Below are 19,818 nucleotides of genomic sequence, written 5' to 3' on the forward strand. Positions count from 1 at the left end.
TTAGGCGGGAAGTTTTTCCTCTGCTGATTCTCTCTGGCCCGAACTACCCCAGACAGCAAGAAGTGCATGGGAGGAAGGCCCTAGCTCTAGAACCAGACAGAAGTTAGAGACGGTCCTTCCGCATGGTCTGTGCAACGTTGGAGATTCAGGACCGCTCCCAACAGGGCCCTGGGAGTGCGGTGCGTAGAGGAGAGGCCTGGTTACCGGAGCTCTCAGAACCCGCAGAGAAAGGGCCCAGACGGGAGGGGATCAAGTGTGGGGGACGCACGCCTGGCTGCGCCCCGATCTCGGCTGGGGCGGCCGTGCAGGGCGGACGAGAAGGGTACCGCGGCCCCCGGCGTGCGCCCGGCCCTCCCGCCGCCGGTGGCTGCTGCCAGGAGGCCGCCCGCTGGCGGGAAGCGGCCAGGAAACCTCAGGGCCGCGCGGAGACAGCGGCCTCCTTGTTTCGCAGCCTGGTGGCTTCTTCTTTTTTTTTTTTTTTTTTTTTCCCCTGGGAGGGCCAGACATCCCCGCCCCACCCCCAGCCCCCACCCCTCCCGGCGGTTCTCCGCCCTGGCTCTGAAAGCGTTAACCCCGGAGCTCTGCGCACACCCCACGGCTCCCGCCCAAGTTCCTAAAAAAGAAAGGTGCAGAGTTGGGTCCAGATAGAGAATGGATGATCAAAGCCAAGCCGGTACTTCCTGTCGCCCGGACGCTATATATAACGTGATGAGTGCACGGGCTGCAGAGACGCACAGGAGCGCTCGCCCAGCCGCCGCCGCCGCCGCCGCCCAGAGCCTGAGGTTTCCCGGGGACCGCAATGAACCGGCTGCTGTGCTGCGCCCTCGTGGTAAGTTCCCGCCCGGGACGCGGGCGCCTGGGAGCCCGCCCGCCCGCTGCTCTCCGACCTCCCCGCGGCCCGACGGGCCCCCCAGCTCAACGCCTCCCGGTCCCAGGAAAGATCTGGGCTCAGGTTGGAAAGGGGGACCTTCCTGGAGAGCTCATCGCGTGGCTCCTAGGGTGTCCCTTTGCCCTGGAAAGTTCCTGCTGGGTTTATGGAAGGGAGAGAAGAGTTCTAGACCTCTTTCCTTTGAATGATCTGTATCCATTGTATTTACTTTCTTCATTGCAGCTTATTTGACGCCCTCAAGGCGTTCATACCATCTTTGCTTAGTTAGTTGGATATTATTATCATTATCGTTAGTATTAAAGTAGCCCCTTAGTAGCAGAGTAAGGAGATGGCAGTCCTTTTAAAACTATTATAACTAAAATAATATTTGGATGCAGTGAACACAATAGGGTACATGATCAGGCTCATTCCCTACTTAAGCAAATGTTATGGGAAATTTTGCATAAGTGGCACCAGAGAAAAGATCATACATACATATGTATGCACACATACACACACACATTTCATAACTATGCGATTTAACATTCTAATAAAATTTTATTTTTAAAATGGTTCACTTCAGTTCTCAGTTCAATATAATGTGGTGGGCAAATGTTAATTATGTTCTAAAATAGATTTAAAGAATTGAAGGTCAGCACTAAATACAGCGACAAGTTATTTATTTTTATTTTTTTTTAATGTTTATTTATTTCTGAGACAGAGAGAGACAGAGCATGAGCGGGGGAGGGGCAGAGAGAGAGGGAGACACAGAATCAGAAGCAGGCTCCAGGCTCCGAGCTGTCAGCACAGAGCCTGACACAGGCCTCGAACTCACAAACCATGAGATCATGACCTGAGCTGAAGTCGGTCGCTCAACTGACTGAGCCACCCAGGCGCCCAAACAAGTTATTTTTAATGTAGTGTTTGGAAAGAGTCTTTGTGACTTCACTTGGCTTTTTTTTTTTTTAATTTAGATTTTTGACCAATCAAGTTAATAAGATTTGTATGTAGATCATTCTACACTATTGACTCATTTCCTTTATGTCACTAAGGTGTAGAATACATTAAGATATGAATTGGACATTCACAAAGGCATAGGAAAACCCATATTTAAGTCACATGTGTGTTTTGAGCGTGTTCGAGTAAATGCTTGAATTTCAACATCTAACCCATGAATAGTGAGTAGTAGGCTAGGAAGTCTTCCAATCAGTTCCCAGGATACACAAGCATAAATAAGTAGATAAACAGCAAAGTCACTAAAGAAAATGTAGGTGAGACAGGAGTGCACCAAGAAGTATCTTATCTACCACTACATGTGTAAGATGCAATATAAAAATTGATCCACCAATATTGGTACCATGGAGAACTTTTGAAAAAATAGACTTCATTAAAACATAACACACATAGGGAATTGCACAACTCATAAGGGCCTAATAAAGTTTCTCAAAGTGAACACTTGTGATCCAGCACCCAGATCAAGAAATACGGCATTACCAGCAGCCCAGAAGTTCCCTGGGCTCCCTCCCTATCACTACTATGTCTAATGCCAGAGTAATCAATATTCTGACTTCTAACATCAAATTTGGACTTTATATAAATGGACTTTATTACTTTTCTGTTTCTGGCCACTTTTACTTAAGTTCCGTTATGAGATCATTTGACTGTTGGATGTATAATAATTTATTTTCATTGGATGGTACTCCATTGGATGGATGTACCACAATTAATGTAATCATTCTAGTGTTTGGCTAGTTTACATAATTCTGCTCTTAATATGGGGACATTTTATTCTTCCTTGCCCTTTGTATTCTGTCAGAGATTTAATTAATAACAAACATATTGCCAATGACTTTTAAATTTCAGAATTTCCACTAGATAATAATGTATGTACCTAATAATAAGTGTTCCTAAACAATATGTAGGTGAAAGTTTTGATATATAGTCTATCTAGGGAGATAGATGTGTGCCTAGCTAATACTAATTGTAGATGATGCAGAATTATCAAAAGAGAAGACTTCATATGTTGTTGGAACATAGTACATACTTTCAACGGGAAACATTCTTGTTTCCCTTTCTGTAGTTTCTGAGATTGACTTTATTTGCTAAATGATAGGAAACGAACCCTTGGAACTTACACACAAGGGGTCCAGACGCCCTTTTGCAGGCACCGAGGAGCAGCTGTAAGAAATAGAAGCGTTATAGGAATTTGTCCTTTGTAGCAGGCGTGCCCCTAGGCACCAGGGACAGAATGGAAAGGAAGATGGACACCATTCCTGTCCCCGTGAACCTCCCAGTCTAATGGAGAAGGCAGACACTGGACTATTAATTCTGTGTCTAATGAGAGTACTGAAAGGGGAAGTGCTCGGTGACCTGGGAGTATAAAAGATTCTGCTCTCCAGGTTCTTCTAAAGGAAGCCGCAGTACACAGCAGTTATCAGTTGGACCAAACTTCAAATCCCGTAGCACCACTACTTGATCAATGACTGTGGGCAGGTTACATCTTTCCTGAGTTTTAGTTTTCTCCTCAGTAAAATAGAGCCAATGATACGTACACATGCAAGATACCACATACGTTTCCTGCTTCCTGTTAGCATGAAGCTTCTAGCTTCTAGCATTTTGCTCACAGACAACTGTAGCTAAATCTAGACCCAAGTGAATCATGGAAAAGAAATGCTGAGGGTGCTCAGTGGAGAGAGAAGGCTTGGAGAAGGAGTGGAATGTTTTCATTGTTGCAGATAAAATCCACGTGTCCTGAACCGAAGAAGTGAGAGAAAGGAAAATCGTGTAGCAAACTGGAATTCTAGATTCTTTTGGGGATAGCAGAGGATATACTGGTAGGCAAGCAATGTGGGGGTGTGGCCATGAAGGCCAATGCCAAAGTCCCCTCATAGGCTCTCCGGGATGCTCACCAATGTGTCAAGCAGGGGCCTGTACTGCAAAGTGAGGTAAGCATATCACCAGGCCGTTCCGTTCATGGTTGCTCAAGGGCCGTCTGAGACCCTGGGAACATCCTGGCCTAGGCCTAGATTTTAACTGGTGGCTGAAGCTTCCCATTGTGTAGTGCCCAACCATCCACTGGCCTTCTCAAAGCTAAGCTCCTAATTAATGTCATGGTGATAAGACTTGGGGTGGAGTGTGCGGATGATGGGTTTGGGGGAAAGCAGATGATGGCTTCTCGGGACTACCGCCTGGTTGGCCTGTACTTTAGGATAATGCCTTTTCCGGTTTGTTTTGTTGTTGTTTATTTTGGTTTCCTTCCCCTTGCCCGGTGATTGAGGGTGTGTATTTGTCTAGCCTTTATTTGTTGGCTTATCTACTTATTTTAAGAAAATGATCACTCTGAAGTTTCTAGGAGAATCTGACATATATTCAGTCCAAAACAGTTCTGATCCCTGCCCCTAGCAACCTTCCTGACCTTTGTCAGCTAGCAACCTTCAACACAATTCCCTAATTTATTAAAGTAAATCTTTAATTTTACTTCTAAGGCTTAAACCACAGTTGTCAGATTCAACTGGTTGGGGAAGAAAGCATTCCGTGCCAGATGTTTTATCCACTTAGTTCTAGAAGGAGAGCTATGGCCGTGTCTATCAAAGGGGCACTAAACACACACCCAACTATTCTTTCTCTCCTATCCACTAACTTGCCTGCTGGGTTTTGCCCTAAGCAACCCTCAGCCCCCCTGCCTGCATGTTCCCTGTTCTGAAAGCTTCTTGTGAAAAGCATTATTTCCTTCAGCATCTCATTAACCAATAGCATTTTCTTTAGCCTGAGTTTCTCCTTTGCAGCTGAAAAAAGTGGACTGGGAAATAGATTGCAGAGAAAGAGTAATTGTATAAAAATTTATGTTCGCGTTACTCACGGCCTTGACTGATGATGCCTGGCTGCCTATGATGGAGCTATGAAGGAGCAAAAATGCCCACATTATCAGTGTATTTGTATGTTTTGCCCTGTAGGGCAGTAATTCTCCATGCTATCACTTCTTCCATGCACTTTGAAAATAAATCCTTTGTAACAACTCTCTTGCTCTCCTGAAATGAAATTTAGAGTACATATATTTTACCTACATCCATAATTTTTAAAGTCAATATACTGGCATAACTATAAAGGAGAAATAAAAGGAAAGTAGCTAATAATAAAATAAGCTTCACTGTAAGAGATAATGAAGCGGTGATATGTTAGCATCTTGATGTGATGCCATGAACAGGCCACTAGGAGCAAAGGCTGAAGCCCATGTGATACACTGGGGTTTGAAACCAGGATCAATATTGGCTTTGGTGCTGTGCTTTTCTGAAATGGTGACCAAACCTTGCTAAAATTTTAAACAAAGCAAAGTACAACCTTCAAACCAATTTTATGTTGTTAAATCCTATAAAATTTAGTATGTGTAAAAATCATGCAAACACCACTTTGTGTATATATAAAATGTAATCGGAATCTAGGTCAGGATAATGATAAATAGGCTTTTTGTTTAGATCACTGAAAAAAAAATTTTTTTAAGTTTACTTATTTATTTTGAGAGAGAGAAAAGCAGAGAGAGTGAGTGAGTGCAAGTGGAGGAAGGGCAGAGAGAGAGGGAGAGAGAGAATCCCAAGCACACTCCGCACCATCAACATGGAGCCCTACGCGGGGCTTGAACTCACGAACTGTAAGATCATTATCTGAGCTGAACCGAGTGGGATGCTTAACCTATTGAGCCACCCAGGTGCCCTTAGATCACTTATATCAGTTGTCAATAGGATATCTTAAAGTGTGTGAGACGTGAGATTATTCTTGATTGTCCAGGACACTTAGCAGTCTATAGTGATTGTGACAAAGAAATCCCCTAGAATTTTCCAGAACTGAAAGGGAATAACATCACCACTTTCTGGGAAACAAAGCATAAGGTCTTTGCAAACACAGATTTCCATTTTCTTCATAACTGTACCCTCCCCAGGTCTCCACAGTGTATGATACTAAATGTGTGTTTGTGGAATCAAAGGAACTATAGTGAGATTTGGTGGGGTGTTATATAATCTACCGACAGTTTTCATGAGTGTCCCAACAGAATTTAGCTTACTGCCAGAGATTTAACATTCTAATGTTGGCTTTGATCTCTTTCAAAATATAAACATGACATCCTATCCACTTGACCAATATTTTAGATATTCTTTTGTACATTTCTACTGTGAAAATACCTTAGTGAAGACCCATTCTTCTTTTTTATTTTTAAAGTTTATTTTTGAGAGAGAAAGAGAGAGAGCAGGGGGAGGGCAGAAAGAGAGGGAGGGGCAGAGAGAGAGGGAGACAGAGGATCCCAAATGAAGCGGGTTCTGTGATGACAGCAGAGAGCCTGATGTGAGGCTGGAACTCACAAACTGTAAGATCATGACCTGAGCCAAAGGTGGACGCTTAACCAGCTGAGCCACCCAGGCACCCCGAAGACCCATCCTTAAGTAAGCAATGGAAATGAACTAGATCCATGTAGTGACCCCTGGAGGTGCTACCTAAACTCAGTCGAACCCACTTTCTGACCTACCCATATGGTTGGTTTGGACATCAAGTATTTGTTTTTTCGTTGATTAGTTTTACATGTTTGTAAAATGTGCCAATGGAGATGTCAAGTAGATATTTGGATTCAAAATGTCAGAGCACAGGAGAAGCCTGGGCCGAAGGTAAAAAAAAATCTGGTCATCGGCATACAGCGGGTGTCTAAAGCTGTAGATGTGGGAAGGGTGATTTCACACGGCGAGAGAGGAGTGGGGGAAGCAGCCTCAGCATGCGTTTCTGATACTGATAGTCCAGTAAACAAAATGCAAATATGAACAATAATAGCAGCCATGTTTAGAAAAGAAAACAAAAATCAAAATAAAACTGAGCAACCCACAATAGCAGGAACTAGTGAATCGGAAATCCTAGCAACATCTGTAAACTATCTGTGCAAGAAGAAAGACTGAGGTATGGCCAACTTGAAATAGATACAAGGACGGTATTTTTATGTGACATGTAATTAGTTTTTGGAACTCACTACCACAGAATATTTTGGGGTGACTAGCATAGAAAGTCTAAAAAAAGAATTCTTTTAAACGGTTGTAAGGGATAAGAATAGTGTGACAACACATTAGGTACGAAGCTGTGTGGTACCCACTCCCTCTCACATTTACCTGGCTTCTCTAAATTAACCTTCCGAGGTCCAGAACAGTCTTCAGACACACTAAAATGGTTTCTCCCAACTACAAGGTGACATGACTTCCCTGCCTGGGTAGATTGTTTTCACCCCAATTTCTTAGAAGCACCTGAATCAGCCAGACCATTATAGGTAGAGGATGCAGGAGGAAATGAAATCTCTTTCCTAAAAAACTAATGTGCTCCTAATGGCCTTGATTTATTACTTTCATATTTTGATTTTTTTAAAAATTTGCCTCTCTAAAATTGTATTTTAATACTGTGAAGACATTGTTTAATTTCCTTGAAGCATCTTGTATAAAAATAAAAAGAACAGCCTTAGGATTTTTACTTCAATTTAGTCTGTACCTTGGAAGCATTTTCTGAAAGAGTTTCTTAAATAATCAACTATAAAATAGGGAAATGGGTGTCAGGATGAATTTAGATTTAAAACAAGACAGTAATTCATCTAAACTTTCTGACTGCCTTTAGTCAATTCAATTTTCTTCTCTGGTATTTGATTCAGAAACTTCAATTCCCTTCCCCATGTAATGTTGCTTTCTTGTTCAAAAGAGTGATTTTTTTTTTTTTATTCTTTGAAGATACGGATATCAGGAACCTATTCTTTAAAAAAGTCCCCCCCCCCCCATCAATTTGCAGTAACAGCACCACCAACAACAACAAAAATGTAATTTAGGAACTCATTTGGACACAGTGACAGTAAGATCGCTGCAGTGGCAGACAGGAGGCAAAGGCTCTAATTTCTCAGTTGTGCCTTAGTCTGAGGTCTGGTTGGTGAATCCAGTGCTGTGACTCTTGGCTTTACCCATCTCTAAAAATTGTTGCATCATTATATTATATGCCTGAAACTAATACAACCCTGTGTGTTAATTACACTTGGGTAAAAAAATCATAGTAATATACATAAATAAATAAAATAAAATAGGGGTATTGGACCAGGTGATATGTGGGAGGACTGCTTTAGTTTTAAGCTTTTGTCATTAAAAAATAATAGTAACAAATTGATGATATACTACTCGACACTCCAAACACGCAAAAGTCAAAAGGACTTATTTATCTATAAAAAAATTACCTTTAAGGCATGGGCTTTTTTTTTTTTTTTTTTTTAATCTATTTTGTTGCCGTTGTCTGTTTCTTCCACCCAGCTGGTTTCACATATAAGAAATTCTGTTGAAGTCCATGAGATCCCAGAGGACTTACTAAAGAGGTATAATTTTGGTTGCTAGCAATCTCCTTAGACTCACTGGGAAGAATTTTCTTTGCAATTGTCTTCACAAGGAAGTACTTGTCAACTGCACATGGCTTTTTGGAATAAATGTCAAACCTGCAGGCAGAATAAGCATGATAATGGGCTAAATACTACCCTTGAGAACTACACCAGGCTGACAGACAGAAATCCTGCTCCCACATTTTCTGTTTTCTGTCCCTTCTTTCAATATTCAGTAAAAAGAAGAGAAAATTACCTAGATTGTGCTAAAATAAAGGTCAACAAGAAAGTATGAGTGATGTTTATTGAGCAATGATGTAGTTGTTAGTGCTATTTGTAAATTGTTCTCAGTCCTCCCTTCCAGAAACTTGTTAAGACTGTGCTTAACCCTCCTGGTGAGGGTTGGGGGTTGGGAGAGGACACGAATAGTTCTGGCCAATGACTTGTGAATTAAAAGGGTATGCCACTTCCAAATTAGAATACTTAACTGTGGACATATGACCCCTTCCCTCAGCTTTTTTTTTCTTCTCTTTCTCTCCTCCACAGCCAACCAGCCATGTTCTAGACATTAGTTGCTTTATCATCCTAGGTCCTGGACAAAGGACTGTCATTCGGCTTCAGTGGACTCACTAGGAATATAGCATGAATGAGAAATCAACCTTTGTTATTTTTTTTTTTTAAATTTAAATGTTTTTATTTATTTTTGAGAGCAAGCAGGGGAGGGGCAGAGAGAAAAGGAGACACAGAATGGGAAGCAGGCTACAGGCTCTGAGCTGTCAGCACAGAGCCCACTCTGGGGCTCGAACTTGTGAACCTCAAGGTCATGACCTGAGTCGAAGTCGGGCACTCCACCAACTCAGCCACTCAGGCACCCCAAACCTTTGTTATTTTTAAGCCACTGAAAATTTGAAGTTGTTTATTAGCACAGCATAAAACCCAGCCAGTCCTAACTGACACATTAGCCAAACCCCAGGTCTGTCTGATCACTGACAGGCAGGAAATTTATGGAGGATGTAAAATCACAAGTGCTTAAACTTATGATTTAAATGCTTAAATTCCTTCTTCGTCAAAGATATTAGAAGTGTTTATGAGGAAGGACCTCTTCTTTCTTCTGATGCTGCGCGTTCAAAATTTAGTCAACTAAAATTACACAAAAGCTTAGCCAGGCTGCAAAAGGGAAAGGTGAACAGATACTTAACAATAGACTCTAAATGAGACACCCTATTATGCAAGACTAAGTGAACAGGGATCATGTTTTTTCCTCTTTATCACTTCCAACTGATCCTTCCTTCATAGAAGTTCCCAGTCATCTTTCATCAGGGTAACTTCCACCCATTTAAGCTGAGCCAAAGAAGGAAATCATAAACTAGAAAGATACTAATGATTCTTAGAACACGTTAGTATATGGAAGTCACACATAATATTTCACTTAATTTTCATAAAAATGCAATAATGTGGAGATTAGTGTCTATTTTACAGATGAAGAAACTGAGGTTCAGAGAGTTTAAATAAATTTCCTTAAAGTTACCTAGCTGAGTTTTTTTGCCCTATAGGAATTTATATCTAGTAGCTGAGTCCATTGGGGGAGAAAATATCCATTAAGTCAGAGCCAAGTTTCTGTGGGTGCCTTCAAACCCAGAGATCTCTTCTCTGCTGAGGTTAAGAAAGCCCCAGATGGGGCTCAGGAGGGTCAAATCTTTGGACAAAGTGATTCTGATGTATTTACTTTTCATCCTTTTTCAGCTCCTCCCTCAGCTCCTGGGGGTCACCATGCTTGTCTTCTTTTGAAATTAAATGTCCTGATCTCCTTATTGGACATGAGTTCTAAGTCCAGATGCTTCAGGAAACACAGCATGAGGCAAAGACTTATGTTTTAGTACCTTACTGGAAAGTGCAATCTTAGGGAAAGAGGAATGCATGAAAGAAGACTAAGGCAGAAAAGGAAGGAGAGCAAATTCAAGAGGGTGCATTACCAAGAAGCTACTACTCAGTATAAAGTACTGCGGAGTGTCACAGAACCATCCTGCAGAGAGGCTGCGTGAGTTACTGCATTTCATGATAAGAGAGGGAGAAGAAATTATTCAACAGGATAGATAGATGTCTGGATGGACAGATAAACAAGACGGACAGATAGATAAGATGGATAGATAAAAGATAGATCTTATCCAACTTTATATTGTGTTGTAGTTGATTATTTATATGCCTGTCTCTTTCATCAGACTTCAAGTTCCTAGAGGGAAGAATCATTTGTTAAAGGCTGAGATTCAGAGAGGATTGGCTTGAATCCCGGCTCAAACGTGTGTTGGCTCTGTGACTTTTGACAAGTCACTAAACTTCTCTGACACTCTGTGTCTTCATCTATGAAATGGGGGTAATCCTGACTCCTCAATGCTGGTGGAGGGGATGGGTGATAATAGCATGGAAACAAAGAGCCCAGTATATAATAATATAATGTACTGTGCTGTTATCATTTCCATGTCCCTGACTTCTAGAATTTCACATGTTGTAGGCACACAGTAAATGCCTCCAGGTTTAACTCACATCCTATTTGGTTCCATTTTGATTTGTAGTTTCTGTTCCATTTGATAACCACCATGGCTTTTCATTTCTTTTTCTCACCAGCTGCCTTTAACCATATGGTGATTGGACCCCAATCCATATCATTAACAACCAAAAGAGACTAATAAAATGATAGGGGTGATATATTATCGTCAAAGAAAAGCACTGTAAAAATAAAATGGAATTTAAAAATTGATATTCAAAAATATCAGCGTACCAAATGTATTGCCAATTCTGAGCCCCAATGCCAGGAACCATCGTTGGAATACTCTGAAGTAATGCTTATCAAGTGGGCCTGAATGGACATAATTATAGAGAAAACTGCAGCCAGCCCTGCTGTTGAGCTGAAGTTTTCAGAATTAATGTTCAATCTCAAATCTGGTGATTAACAGAAGCCTGAGAGAAGAAATGTTAAGATCCTGGGGGCCAAAATATGTGAGATCTCTACATAGCTTTCTTGGAAAGTTTTAAGTGTACCTGTATTACTTTTTTTCTCAGAGATTTTTTTTCTCCTTTTTATTTTTTAATCCATCAAACTCAATTGTCTGTAAAACTCCTCTGAAGCACCAAAAGCCTCCTCAGCAAATCTGTCCTGACAATTCTAGTTGATTCCAAACATAAACAAGGTACTGCTAATTAACTTTAAAGGCTTCAAACAGCTAAAGGAAAGCTCTGAAGGGAACGCAAAATCACATTTAAAGTTAAAGTTTACTTGAGACAGTTCTTCAGCCCCAAGGGAAGCAAAATAGTGTAGAAACTGGCTCAGCGATTCATCTAATAAATCATAATTGCTGTGTTTCCTTTCCTGATTGCCTGGCGTTAGCTGTTGGCAGCAAATGAGTTCTGTAGAGATGAACAGATTTAATTCATTCGCGCTTACTTCTTAGAGACCTAATTCTCAACCAAACAACTGGCTATTGTGAAAATTATTATGCAGTGGGAGAGAGACCCTTAGGTGCGGACTTGGTAGCAGCAGATAAATGTCTCTGATGAACTACCTGCTTTTTTCCTACATTCGCTTTTAAAATGGAAGCTAAATGCAAATAGAACAGTACCTACAAAATGCCATATAAGATGAAAGGTGCTTTAAACATTTTTTTTCCTTCACGGGTGCCTAGGTGGCTCAGTCGGTTGAGCATCCAACTCTTGATTGTAGATCAGGTGGTGATCCAAGGATCGTGGGCTCGAGCCCCAGGTCAGGCTCCGTGCTGAGCGTGGAGCCTGCTTAAGAGTCTCTCTCTCTCCCTTTGCCCCTTTCCCCTGATTGCATGCTCTCTCTTACTTTCTAAAATTAAAAAAAAAAATTTTTTTTTCCTTTAGGTAAATTCTGTCGTCAGTATTATTTTACAGATGAGAAAATTGCAGATTTTTTACTTGTTCTTGCAAATTTACTCTTTATATATTGGATATTTGTCTGCAGGCATATATCATCACCAGTAATCCTAATTACACATAGTAAGCATTCAATGTATCTATTGAATTGCATAAAATTAAATTAGATATATTGAATACCTGATATGTGTTAGATACCATGTTAAGCTTGTGAGGAGTATGGAGACAAGTACTTTTCTATCTGGTCCCTGTAAGCAAACCCATGAAACTGCCTTGAAATATTTGATATGGAACAAGAAAGTGATACCAGATGGGCAGATACTGAAACTAATTTAAAAAAGAGTCAGGGGCGCCTGGATGGCTCAGTCAGTTGAGCGTCCAGCTTTGGCTCAGGTCATGATCTCATGGCTCGTGAGTTCGAGCCCTGCTTCGGGCTCTGTGCTGACAGCTCAGAGCCTGGAGCCTGCTTCAGATTCTGTGTCTCCCTCTCTCTCTGCCCCTCCCCCACTCATGCTCTGTCTCTCTCTCTCAAAAATAAATAAACATTAAAAATTTTTTTAAAAAAATCAGAGACACTTTTTCTAGAGACAAGAATAAGGTAGAGAATCAACTTATGGCATATCATAGGTGTGTTACTTCCTACTGAACAAAAAACTTCAACATGTCTTCAGAAAGAAGTCTGGTTCAATATGTCTCCCATTTCCCCCCTCCTATGTAATTAGTATATGTAATAATGCCTCCTACGTGTCTGGAAGCTTATTTACCAAGTGTATTTGTGTCCCTCCTTTTATTCATTTGAAATACAACAGTTGTACAGGGATAGTTAAAATAAGGAGTATCCTCATCTTAGATGTAAGATAGTGGCTCAAGGTTACTAAACCTGGTGGTTGAACTGAGCTTGGAACCCCAGTATTTATATTCTAAATGCAAATCCCCAGCTGAAAGTGCTCTTCATAATTAACATTGATCTAATGGCCAAGCTGTATACTTTTTAGAACTTATTAATTATCCATTTGGCATTCTTTCTGAAACACTGTGATATCCCTATCTTTTTCATCTTCTGTTTTCATCTCATCTTGCATATGTTTATAAGTTCAAGGGTTAACTTTTTGTTCTTTTATGCTTATATGTAATATCCCTGGGTAATGCCATCTGATCTCTCTGCTTCTAGAGCCATTTCTGTGCTCTTAACATTGAAACCTATGTCTTTAGCTGCCTTTCTGTCCTAAGTTCCCAATACATATATCCACTTATCTAGTAGACATCACTTGAGTCTCATAGATGGAAGATGTTCCAAACCAAATTCATTTTCTTTCTCCATAACTGTCTCCTCCTATTGCTGTCAGCAATTAACGACAATACTACGTACCTAATAGTTAAAATTCATGGGCATGTTCGTCAATTGCTTTCTCTAGGACATCCCCCTATGCAGCCAACATATCATATCTATCCTTTCCTCTCCTCTATCACCAGTGTCTAACTTAAGCCCCTCATAATTTCTGACCCGTTGCTCTGCTGAGTCTTTTCTTGATCCCCTATCTCCTCTCTTCTGTTTCGAATTGTTTTTCACTGATTTATGAGTATTTTACATCAGGCTGGGCTTTTAGTTGAATGTTCCCATGAAACAGGAACATTAACTTATTCAACTTCATTTAGCAGTATTTCCAGAGCATAGTAATTGTTTTGTGTTTGCTGAATGAATATATAAATGAATTATTTAAGGAATAGAGGGAAAAGGGAATGGACTACTACACTATAAAACTATAGAAAATCCAATACACTAAACTTCATGGGAAAATAGTTTTTTTAAAAATAAGCTTTATAGCTTATACTACGAGAGATCTTTCGGAAACTGAATGACTGTGTCCCTTCTTGGCTAAGTTGGACTGTAAAATGGCATGCTTTCCAAACTACCAGAGGTTTAGCTAACTCTGCATAGTCCTCAAATATTTCTCTGTGGCAAAGATCATGACAAGAGATCACAAAAGGAACTCCCAAACCAAGTAGTTATTTCAAGCTGTGCGTGGGCTCCTTTTAATGAATTTTCCATAAACGGAAACCCACTAGGTCACTCATGGTTCTGTATACCAGGGAGCAAGCCCAGTAGTATGGAATTGGCTGTACTGCATAATGCAAAAATAAATTTGCTGGAGGAAGTATATTCTTCTTTCGTCCTTTAGGACGAAGCATACACCAGTAAAGTGCTCTAGTCAAATCACCATCTGAGAAATTTCTATCTCGGTAGCTTTGGATGAGTAACAGCTAGTCTCTGTACAAAAAAAAAGAAAAAAAAAAGTCAGCATCAGTTCATCTGGACTTCAGAAAGGCTTCGTTGATGTTTTGTGTTCTCCTAACTCTATGCCCTTGAGTCTAAATGAAATAGTAGTGTGTTAGGTCTCAATTTTAGACTATAGCATAAATGAGAACATTTGGTAAATGTTAAAAGGTTTGACAAAAAACCCCAGTATTCTATGGAACATGCTCTGGGTTTGAATTGTGCTTCCACTAGTTAGCGTGACATAGGATAGTTACTTATTCATTCTAAGACTCATTCTTGTAGCTGGTAGAAACTTAATAATAATAATAATAAAACATCCTAATGTAGATACAAACCAAATATCCTAAAGATTGTTTTTTGTTCTATTGCCTATCACAGAGTAGAGATTTCATGCATACATGTTAGAATGGAATAGACAAACCAGAATTCCATCTTCATTTCGTCCGTTTTTTGTTGCCTACACATACCATTACCATACCACTCGACTTCCTAAATATTGGGAATTCTAATTAGAAATTTTGTATATTTGGGACTAAGAGTTAGATGATTAATAGATAAATCAATTAAAACCTTTAATAATTAAAATTGTGCACATATATCATAAACTAAAACATTTAAATAAACATTTATTCACCTGTGTTTTGAGATTTGGCCAAGGCTTTTCCTGGAATCTGTTTGCTAACTGAAATCCTATGTTGTCTTTCTTACAGAACCCTGATCTATGATGTATTGCCCATCCATTTCAACTCTGGTACTTAAAGACCAGTTTATGAAACAAATTGATTACTCTAGATATTCTCCCCATTTTGTTATTATAGTTGTCTCAGCTACTCCAAAGTCTATAGTAGATTTTTGTTTTTGCTTCTTTGTGGTTCCTCTTTATCAAGTTATTTCCAAATCCTTTTCATAGAAAAATAATTTTTTCACACCCATGTTTGTTGATTTACATAACATTTAATTGAATTACCTAAGGATAATTACAACTAGAGCATATACAGATATATATGTACAACTGACATAAACAGATTCAGCAACAAACGTACAACTGACTTTGGTGAAGTACCAACTCCATGGTAAAAGCAGATGAAAGATGGTGTGTTAGAGAAGTACCTGAGAATTCAGGGTACTGGGGCATCAGCTGGTTCTACAGAGGGAGTAGAAGGCATGCGTGAGTGTAAGAAGTGTAGACTGGAAAAGAGGATTCTCCTGTAAAAAAGTGGTTTCACGAATAAACTGGTGCAAGAAGTAGGAAGGGAGTTAAAGCAAGACACTTGTTGCTAAGTCCATTAGCTAATTAAGTGCTATCAAAGCACAGAATCTTACAATGGTGGAGCTCAAAAAGGCTTTGGAGAGCAACTAATTCAAACCACTCTCCACCATCCTCCACTAACATTTGATAAGTGAGGAAAGATGTTTGGGTTGAGATAGAAAATTCTTTTAACCACTGTCCACCAGTGGCTTCAGATCAGAGCAGGGTAGGGGAGGAGGCACGAGATTGGAGGCCTCTCAGATTCCCTTCAAGCACAGGTGCTCTACACCAAAGGATGGATGGATAGAGAATGGGAGGAGGAAGAAAGAAAAAATAGAGAAAAATCCCATTTACCTTTTCTTTAAAAGTCAGACATAAAACACCAAAACCAGAAAACAGAAAACCCTTCTACAGCAAGGACTTTGTGCTTCTGCAGACACACCTATGCACCTTTCCTAGCTTTTGCAGATGTTCATCAGTGGTTATGCATTTTACACAGAAATTTATTTTTGAACTCCTATATTTAAGTGCCACCAACTGACAAAGGAGATGGAACCAATGTTAAGATGATGTGTTCTCCTCTGGCATGTTTTTCATTGCTTTTCCAGGAAGTGCTGAAGAAACTAAGAGACAGGACTGAGATGAAGAGCCCTATTGATCTTGCCCATCCTCTGTCCAGTAACTAGTTCCAGAAATTCTGTGCGGGAATTGGGGCTAACCAGAGATTGAGACTTAACCATCCAGTTTTGGCCACACAGTTCTGTCTTTTTACCAAAGTGGAAAAGCTTCAAATAAAACACAGAGGCCCAATAGAAAGTTGCTAAAAACAAGTTATTTTGTAGTTCCTCAAGGCTTTCTGATTTTTAAAAATATATATGATAATCCCATGTGGTAGCCTTGGAGAAATGACCTTCACTAATATAATTGCCCTCTAATCCTTAAGTCAACCTTATTTATTCATTTCTCTGTGGATTCCTTTTACCTCAACTTCCCTGTATTTTGAAGAAATGGCAACCAATTTCCAAAGCATGGTTTCAGGAAACCAACAGTGTCACGTCCAGTTGCCTAGAAAAATATAAATTGCATCAGTGTTCTTGGTCAGATCTTCTATTTGTGTGGCTCCTTCTAGTGAGGAACACAGGCAGCATGTGGGGGGTTTCCCATCCCATACTCGTCACATCTTGGTCAGGGAGAAAAGAGTCAGCTCGTGAGTAAATGGGCGCAAGTCAACCATGTTGAAGTGAGAAAGGGGGAATGCGGGGGAGTCAGGCTGGAGGATGGTCTTTCAGGAAATCAAACGTGAACAGCAAGAGAGAAAAGCATTTCTTCTTGCTTCCGTGTGTCTGCAAATCGAATCAGGAAAACTTCATTCCCTAGCATTGAAGATTTTAGAAATATTTAAGCCAAATCTACACACGGTAGCATAATACATTCAAATGACCAGGTAGCCACAAAGCTTTTTCTTCTTGCCTTGTTTCCTTCAAAATGTTGAGCGCTATTTGTAATTATTTATGTCTTCGCTTCTTGCCATCTGCCCCCTCACTAGACTGTAAACTCCTTAAAGGCAAGGACCATCTTTGTTTTGTGCACCATTATATGCTGAGTATGCTGAGTTATGCCTGGTACACAGCTGGTGCTCAACAAATGTGTGTTGAATGAAGAAATGGATTCCGTATTTCTGAAAGTCTCAGAGCAAACCAGAATTTCCACCCACTACTGGCTCATTTTTTCTGTCTCCTAATGTCAGTGTATTTTGTTTGCGCCAATAGAAAGCCCCAGGGAAATTCAAGAAGTATTTTCCCCAGAAACCCTCAGGTCATGAGGGTATCTTGAGAAGGTCCCTGGAGCAGCCCTGATCTTGCCCTGTATTCTACTTTTTGTTGGTTAGGAGTCCTTTAGGTCACAGAACTCTGAAAATTACTCTTGGTTCAAAGGCCCATGGCCCAAGGTGAGATATTTTGTTCTTTTCTTCTGGTTTATTAGCTCATGTTGGGTTCAGTCAGTCCTGACGCCTGTCATGTTCCAGTAAGAAGTGAATGATGTTAATTAGATTAAAATGCCCAAATGCTTATGAAAAGGGCCATTCTTTACCTTTGTCACTCCTACTTCAAAAGGGAGTGCTGTTTCCCTAGCTTGGCATGCTTTTCCCAGGTCAAGGGGCTCGCTTCTGTGAGATTTTCTGTGTTCTGCAAAGAAGAGGAGTTTGGAAAAAATTATTGTGTTTGGTCTGCCACCTCCCCAAAGCCTGAAAATAGTCAGTGTCGATCCCTGTACCGTAAACAAACAATAAAAACCAAATAAACCACCCCCTACACACAGACAACACTGTTTCTTCTGAGCGTGTACTTTCTGTAGTTAGTGCGAAGAACTACTCCAATGTTCCCTTGAAGACATTTTCAGATCTAGAATACAAGACAGAACACCCCTGGGAGCTGCCCTCCCAAGCGGCACTCTCACCCACAAAATTGTCTCTCTCCTGCTGCACTAGACCTCTTCCTGACATTATGTATGGAAACTTCCAGAACCCTGGCTGGAAAACCCTGAGGTTTTTCCCAGTCAACATGAAGAGAAGTGGTCATTTAATTTTCGAGACATTATTTACCTAGGAGAGTCCAGAGTAGGCCATATGATGTTCTGGAGGAAATATGAATCTTAAAATTCTAGGAATCTTTCCAGTGAATTGCAGGCTCCATGAGGACAAGAGTTAGGTCTTATCAGCACATTCCTGGTATATTCCTGGTAGACATTCAGAGCCTAGCTGCTGCATGAATGAATGAATGAATGAATGATCAGGATGACTGTTGATGTAATCATGCAGTCTTCACACATCACCAACTCTTTATTTCACTATACATTCAGAATCAAGTCTCGGAATGGGAAAACTGAAAGAGAGATAGCATCTAGTCCTAAATACAGCTACTGTGACCTCCCATTTAAATGTCATTAATCACCCACCTTCCCTTCCATGTTTCCAGTCTCTTTGCCTTGCTTGTTTTTTGTGTTTTTTTTTTAACAACACTTACCTTCTAGCACTTAATTTATCCGTAATTTGTTATTTATTCTCTTGCCCACCCCCCAAGAGCAGGGATTCCTGAATGTTTTACTTACTGCTGCATTCTGATTGCCCAGCACAGAGCTTGGCACATATTAATGGCTCTGTAACTATTTATGAAGTGGATAAATGAAAGAATCATTACTGAGGACGGACTCCACGCATCGGAGTCACTGCAGGAATATTTTTAAGCCCCCTGATCTCACCTTCACACCCGTGGAATCTGAATGGGCAGTAGGAGTATGAGTGCCAAGAGTCTGCATTTTATCGGGGAGTCTAGGAGATTCTGGCATAGCTGTTTTGAGAACCACTAATCCATCCAACTCACTGATCGAGACATAATCCTGAAGCCCAGGGAGATAAAGCCTCCTGTCACCCATGAGCCTGGGTTTGCTTACTATAATGTGTGTTGCCAGCCCCATCTTGGCCTTTGAGAGTAAGCTACTGGAGGCAAAAATCATGGCTTCTGAACTTACTTTGTGTGGTGCAGCCCTGCAGGCAGGAAGATAATGAGGCTTCATGTAGTAAAGGACTTTTGGAGTCTGACGGCGCCTTTGCCCCGAAGAGCCACCTTGTCTCCGTGCTAATGTGCCGCCGTTTCCCTCTCTCCTAGTTCCTGGACATCTCCATTAAATGGACCACCCAGGAAACCTTTCCTCCAAAGTACCTTCACTATGACCCAGAAACCTCGCGTCAGCTGATGTGTGACAAATGTCCTCCCGGCACCTTCCTAAAACAGCACTGTACGGCCAGGCAGAAGACCGTGTGTGCGCCTTGTCCCAACCACTACTACACAGACAAGTGGCACACCAGTGACGAGTGTCTGTACTGCACAATGGTGTGCAAGGAGCTGCAGTACGTCAAGCAGGAGTGCAGTCGCACCCACAACCGCGTGTGCGAGTGCGAGGAAGGGCGCTACCTCGAGGTTGAGTTCTGCCTGAAGCACAGAAGCTGCCCCCCCGGGTTTGGAGTGCTCCACGCTGGTACGCATTGGCTTTCAGCGCGCGGCAAAATTAACGAGATGGCACAAAGTCAGGTAGTAGCGAAGGTTTAAGGGAACACTTCTGCCCCGATGATATTATAGGATAGCAAATTGCAAAGGTAATGGAAC

The 19,818-nt window shown here is 40.9% G+C and overlaps 1 protein-coding gene across 1 annotated transcript in view; it reads left to right on the top strand.

Moving 5' to 3' along the window:
* Window positions 1-537: 537 nt before the first annotated feature.
* The window catches only part of TNFRSF11B (TNF receptor superfamily member 11b), a 29,332-nt gene continuing 10,051 nt past the window's right edge, over window positions 538-19,818 (top strand). The window contains exons 1-2 of the mRNA XM_045453842.1: window positions 538-829; window positions 19,321-19,690. Coding sequence (XP_045309798.1) covers window positions 800-829; window positions 19,321-19,690 — 400 coding nt within the window. The 5' untranslated portion in view covers window positions 538-799. The remainder of the gene's footprint in view (window positions 830-19,320; window positions 19,691-19,818) is intronic.

This window comes from Leopardus geoffroyi, chromosome C3 (assembly GCF_018350155.1).
Source record: "Leopardus geoffroyi isolate Oge1 chromosome C3, O.geoffroyi_Oge1_pat1.0, whole genome shotgun sequence".
Classification (NCBI taxonomy): domain Eukaryota; kingdom Metazoa; phylum Chordata; class Mammalia; order Carnivora; family Felidae; genus Leopardus; species Leopardus geoffroyi.